At 42.1% G+C, this 5,842-nt stretch overlaps 1 protein-coding gene across 1 annotated transcript in view; it reads left to right on the top strand.

Moving 5' to 3' along the window:
• wdr3 (WD repeat domain 3) overlaps nucleotides 1-5,842 on the top strand; it is a 27,896-nt gene that overhangs the window by 12,890 nt on the left and 9,164 nt on the right. Inside the window, exons 10-20 of the mRNA XM_015395742.1 lie at nucleotides 450-551; nucleotides 620-850; nucleotides 927-1,020; nucleotides 1,111-1,212; nucleotides 2,142-2,224; nucleotides 2,322-2,460; nucleotides 2,544-2,600; nucleotides 3,410-3,510; nucleotides 4,244-4,355; nucleotides 4,435-4,569; nucleotides 4,637-4,687. Coding sequence (XP_015251228.1) covers nucleotides 450-551; nucleotides 620-850; nucleotides 927-1,020; nucleotides 1,111-1,212; nucleotides 2,142-2,224; nucleotides 2,322-2,460; nucleotides 2,544-2,600; nucleotides 3,410-3,510; nucleotides 4,244-4,355; nucleotides 4,435-4,569; nucleotides 4,637-4,687 — 1,207 coding nt within the window. The remainder of the gene's footprint in view (nucleotides 1-449; nucleotides 552-619; nucleotides 851-926; nucleotides 1,021-1,110; nucleotides 1,213-2,141; nucleotides 2,225-2,321; nucleotides 2,461-2,543; nucleotides 2,601-3,409; nucleotides 3,511-4,243; nucleotides 4,356-4,434; nucleotides 4,570-4,636; nucleotides 4,688-5,842) is intronic.

Here is a 5,842-nt window from a genome sequence, read left to right as displayed (position 1 = left end):
GTTGCCTAATCCACATATTTGTTCTGTTTGAATCACTGAAAATGCTTCTTTTGACCAACGACTGTTACTTTACTCCTGGATGTACTTTGACATAATAGCAACATATAGATCATTTGCACCAGTCACTTACTTTTTAAGTTTTTTTGGTGGAAAATCTATGAATTTAGAACCTTGGAGTTCCTCTTTTTGGATTTTTTGGTTCTCTTTGATATATTCTCACCTTTTTTATCAGCTGGACTTCACTAAATCGTCCAGTGATGCATTGCAACAGAAATGAAGGCAGTTTAATGGTGTCAGGAGATGATGAGTTTCAGCCTCATATGTTGGTCTGCTAACACCAGCTTTATATTTGGTTTATCTTAAAGCTGTGGTTGTTTTTGAGTGCAGCAGTTTTTTAGTACCAGAGGTCAGATCAGTGAAAGCTGCTGCTTTGCTGCCCCCTGCTGTAGGGTTCAGGAAGACGCAGGCGATGAGACAGAGCCGGTGGTTGAGAGGACGCTGAAGGACGAGATCATCAGGCTAACAAACATCAAAGCTTCATCAAAGATCAGGTCAGCCTGGAGCCGATAGATCCAAACATGGTGGAGGAGGTGATTATTAACCGCATGTCCTCGCTCAGGTGGGTGGACGTCCTGTCTTGTGCAGGAGGAGAGCTGAAGTTTGCTCTGCTGCTTCAAAACAACACAGTAGAAACCTACAGCCTGAAGACCTCCGACAAGAACCCGACAGCCACTAAGACGGCTCGCCTCACGCTGGGCGGTCACCGCACAGACGTGCGCACGCTGGCCTTCAGCTCCGACAACCTGGCCGTGCTGTCAGCCTCTGGAGACACGGTGAAAGTCTGGAACAGGTGACTGAGCAGATCAGAGAGGAAGAACCTGCAATTTAGCTTTTCATCTAAGCTTATATGTGTGTTTCTGTCGCAGGGCAACCCTGCAGGTGGTCCGCACCATGGCGTGTGATTACGCCCTCTGCTCCCTGTTTGTGCCTGGAGACAGACAGATAATCCTGGGAACGAAGGTATTTGAGCTCTTAGGCGAAGTTTTAGAAAATACTGTTCAGCTTTAAAACGTCTCTTTTTCTCTCTGTCTGATGTTCCTCTCATATCAGAGCGGGAAGCTGCAGATCTTTGACTTGGCTTCAGGAAGCCTGCTGGAAACAGTAGATGCCCACAGCGGCGCGGTGTGGACCCTGTGCCTGGCCCCGGATCAGGTGAGCCGGACTCACCTCTGTCTACATCTGTCCACCATCATTTCATAATAAAGCCCTAAAACGTGCAGCCGTCTCTTAAAGTCAGGGGGAAATCATATTTAAATGTCAAATCATTCTGGCTTAAAGATGTATATAAATGTACACTTTATCAGACCCAAAATGTAGAAAATTTCTATAAAAAAAAATAAAATCCTGTCCTAAAATCTGTCTTTTTTTTCGTTATCTTATGCAGGCCAGTTAGTTATACGTCAGCTTGTTCACCTAAATTCGGGTCAACAGTCATCTGTCAATCAAATTTCTTTGTTCATAGCATCTTGATTCATATGTCGCAGCTAATATACGCAACGGTTGAAATAATAAGAATATTTTACTTTACTTTATTGAGTTCCGTCCCAGTGTTCACGGGGATGGACATCTGTGTCTTCAGCAGGCGTAGAGCTAACAGAACTGGCAGCGTTGCGAGGCAAGGGCTCAAACATGTACGGCTGGAAGCCTTCTACACCAAACCAAGCTTCTGCCGCCCTGGCGTCCTCTTCCACAACATCTTTCCTCCTCTAAATAAAAAATGGATGACGGAGGAGACTCTTCCACGACCTCCGACTCAAAACTCTCCTCCTCTTGCATGTTTCCGCTGTCCATAGTGTTCCTTGACAGTGTCGTTGCTAAGTGCTACTTGGTCCCAATGTTATTTCCCATTGGGAACCTACTAGCACTAAGTTGCTAACTGGTTAGCAAGATGCTTCCGACAAACCGGCCACAACCAAAAAGCTTGTGAACCTTCTGCCACAAAAATCCCGCCACCTTGATAAACGACCAATCACATTCACTTTATTCACTCGTGTAAAGTCGTGCACCATTCGGGAGAAATTGGAAATGCAACAGTTGGAACAGCCGCTTCCCTACGACTTATCCTTTTTTTTATCCTGCAGAGAGGAATCATCTCTGGAAGCGCTGATAAGACAGTAAAGTTCTGGGAGTTTGAGCTCATCAAAGACCCAGAGACGAGCCAGAAGTAAGTCTCCAAGTTTCCCCTTGATGGTTCTTCCAGGTGAAGATGTTTCACGGTGCTTCTCGTATTTTCTCATTAAATCTTTGCGTTTGTGATGCAGGCGGCTGACGCTGAAGCACACCCGAACGCTGCAGCTGGAGGAAGACGTCTTGTGTGTGAAGTTTTCTCCTGATCACAGACTGCTGGCCGTCTCTCTGTTAGACTGCACCGTCAAGATCTTCTACACAGACACCCTGAAGGTGCGTCTCACAGTCGTCACATCCAGCTGTGTTTGATGCAGTCCTCACTGACTAATGGATGCGCGTCTCTGCTTCTGTTTCAGTTCTTCCTGTCTCTGTATGGACACAAGCTGCCTGTGCTCTGTCTGGACATCTCACATGTGAGTGGCTCTGAGGCTGCAGAAGCATCAGCTCGGGGGACTTTTAAAGCACTTTGGTTTTTAATTTGGTCTTAAGTCAGATAGATTGTATTGAACATTAAATATTTTACGAAGTAGCAGCAGAGACAGTTTAAGTCTGAACATCTATGAGGAATATTTTGCTCAGTTGTACGATGCCGTTACAGATCGACCTACCAACACAAACACCAGAGCTCAGACTATGCCTGGGTTTGTGCAGCAGGACAGTTATAACTTCAGCCAGAGGAGGGCGCTAATGCTAAAATGCAAAATATTTATATTATTTCTGATAATTTTGATGCAATTACTGCTGTAAGTGGGTTGCTCAATCAGCTAAAGGAATGTTTTAGAGTATCTACATTCCTGTTAACATTTGATCAATTACTAAGTTGATGATTATTTCAATAATCAATCACGATTAATCCGGTTAATTCTTTCATCCCTAGATTCATGTTTGTAAAATGTCAGGTTTTAATTTGCACTGACATGCAACCTTTTAAACGTGTTTAGTAATTTTTCTGTTATATATATATTTATTGCTTTTCTCTACAAATCAGACTCCTTTGCTGGATTTATTCAAATTATCTGAGCTTTGTTTGCCATTGAAGAGGTAAAGCTGATCAAATGTAAAAATGTTTTTACAGTTTTAGTTTTGTGGCCCTTGAGAACATAAAAATGGTTTGAAAAAGTTTAGACGCCTCCTGTTGTAAGGTGTTTATTGGTAAATGACCGACCGAGTCCAGTTGATCATTTTCTGCCTTCGTCAATCTGACACTGCTCTGTTTAAACAGGACAGCACGCTCATCGCCACCGGCTCTGCTGACAGGAACGTTAAGATCTGGGGTTTGGATTTCGGAGACTGTCACAGATCTCTGTTCGCTCATGATGACAGGTACCAACCAACCAATCCAGAGTTCACTGGAGCACGAATTTATTCTCCCCAGTCGCTCCGACTGGGGAGAATAAATTTTGGTTTTCAGGACGTTAAACAAACATCGGATCCGTGTCCCTTCAACTCATCCTGTTCTTTCCTCTAACGGCATGAATTTTGTTCCATTATTGTTGCAAACAGACACATTTTGTAAAAGGAAATATAAAGAATGCAATCCAGAAATGAAACTTTGAAAAACATCTTAATCAGAAAATGTTTTGAGAATAACTTTTGCTAACGTTCATTTGTGCCTCAATCCAGAGTGCTCCGATGCTGCCTCCAGAATTGGAGGGAATAGGATTCATAAAACGCCATTTTTAAAGAATACAGTTCTTTAAATATAGGTGAAAAAATAGAATAGAAAAAAAACTAAAATGAAAATTAATTGAAATCTGAAAATTTGAAAGAAGAAAAAATGAAGTTATCTGGAAAAATAAAATGAGAAAAAAATGTAAAACCTTTTTTAAATAAGACGTTTTTTAAAATTTCATTTCTAGCTGGCGTTCTTTTTTTATTCCATTTATATAACAAAAAGTGGAACAAAATTAACCCCATATCCTCTCAGCTCTTCTTGATTGTGTTGCTTTAGTTTTAGACACACAGTTAACATGTCTGTGCATCTTTTGCTCACAGTTTGCTTTATTTTGTCTTGTAAAAGATTTGCTGGTCTTGACTTCCTGTTTGTTCTCCTCAGCGTCATGTTTCTTCAGTTTGTCCCAAAAACTCATCTGTTCTTCACCGCCGGGAAGGACAAGAAGATCAAACAGTGGGACGCTGACAAGTTTGAGCTCATCCAGACTCTGGAGGTGACTCTCCTCTTTTAAGCTGTGACCAGCGGCCCGGCGAGGTCTCTGTCTCACCCTAACGTCTCTCTGTGGGTCTCAGGGTCACCATCGGGAGGTCTGGTGCTTGGCCATCAGCCCAAACGGAGATCACCTGGTGTCGTCGTCTCACGACAAGTCGCTGCGTCTGTGGGAGAGGACGAGGGAGCCCATCATCCTGGAGGAGGAGCGAGAGATGGTGAGCTGCAGGCGTGGACGCCTCTGATCACCCAGTGTCTGTATTAACGCCATGTTTGCTTTTACAGGAGAGGGAGGCGGAGTTTGAAGAGAGCTTGGCTAAAGGACCGGTTCCTGTGGTGAGTTTATGCTGCTTTCATATCTAAACCTTAAACTGCTAATTTCACCTCATTGTTAATGATGTTAGTTTATGGATTAAAAAAGTTTGTTCTGTTGGCATATTATATTATCTTACTGCTGAAATGGAGAACACATACTGGTTTAAAGATATTTCTACTTATTCTTTTAGTTCAGTCCTTTATGCAAAATTTTGGTGAAGATTCTCATCCAGGTCATAGTCATTCTGAAAAAAAGAAAATTATAATTTTGGAAACAATTGACTTTTGTTTCCAAGTTTGAAGATGTTTCGCTTCCCATCCAAAAGGTCAGGAATAGCTTACAGCCCCTGTACAGGAGAGCGGAGGACCTCGCCTATTCAGCCAGGCCAACAATTCCCTTTAACGACCCCCCTTTCAGATATTTAGACAGGTATGGGGCATTGCAGGCTAAAAAAAGACCCCCATTTTAATGCCGTGGACCCCTTCATCCGTTTCAATTTACATGCTTTCAAAACAAAAACACGGTTTTGCTGGGCTGCTGAATAAAACCTTGAACTCAACGCTATTCTTGACATTTTGAATTGAAAAAGCTTCCGGGATGGGAAGAGAAACGTCCAGTGGATTGTTTTTAATTTTCTTTTATGCGACATCTTTAACTCTGCTTAAAACAGAGTTAAAAAAAAACTGGCTCCTCTACCAGTGAAAAGAAAAGATCATAGTTCTTCTTTTATCTTCTTCTGTTTTGTTTTTTTTCTCTGCAAACCATGCAGACAGTTTTGGATCAGGGAGAGTTTTAGTGGAGGACTGAAGGCCTGCAATGGCCCAGCAGGAGGGAGGGTCAGGCTAGGATAAAAGGGTTCCTGTGTTTCTTTCATCTGATGGTGACAGATTTCTTATTTCAAACCTTCACCAAATATTGACACATTCTAATAATTCATGCTGTGTCGCTGTCTTAAACTCTGGTTATTCATGGTTGTTCATCTTCAGTCTGGCTTCTCAGATCTTCATTTAGTTCCTCACATGTTTCTGTAGTTTTATGTGTCGCCAGTTCAACTAGAGTCGTTAAGCAGATCCTTTTGTTTTAGAAACCTTTTGACTAATAAACCATGATAAAAGAGATTTTTTTTTATGGTCTAACATCTTCAATTCAACTAATGTCTAATGATTACTTTAAAT

This window comes from Cyprinodon variegatus, unplaced genomic scaffold (assembly GCF_000732505.1).
Source record: "Cyprinodon variegatus isolate N-32 unplaced genomic scaffold, C_variegatus-1.0 Scaffold757, whole genome shotgun sequence".
NCBI lineage: Eukaryota > Metazoa > Chordata > Actinopteri > Cyprinodontiformes > Cyprinodontidae > Cyprinodon > Cyprinodon variegatus.
The sequence above is the reverse complement of the archived record's forward strand: the minus strand, read 5'-3'. Positions and strand labels throughout refer to the sequence as shown.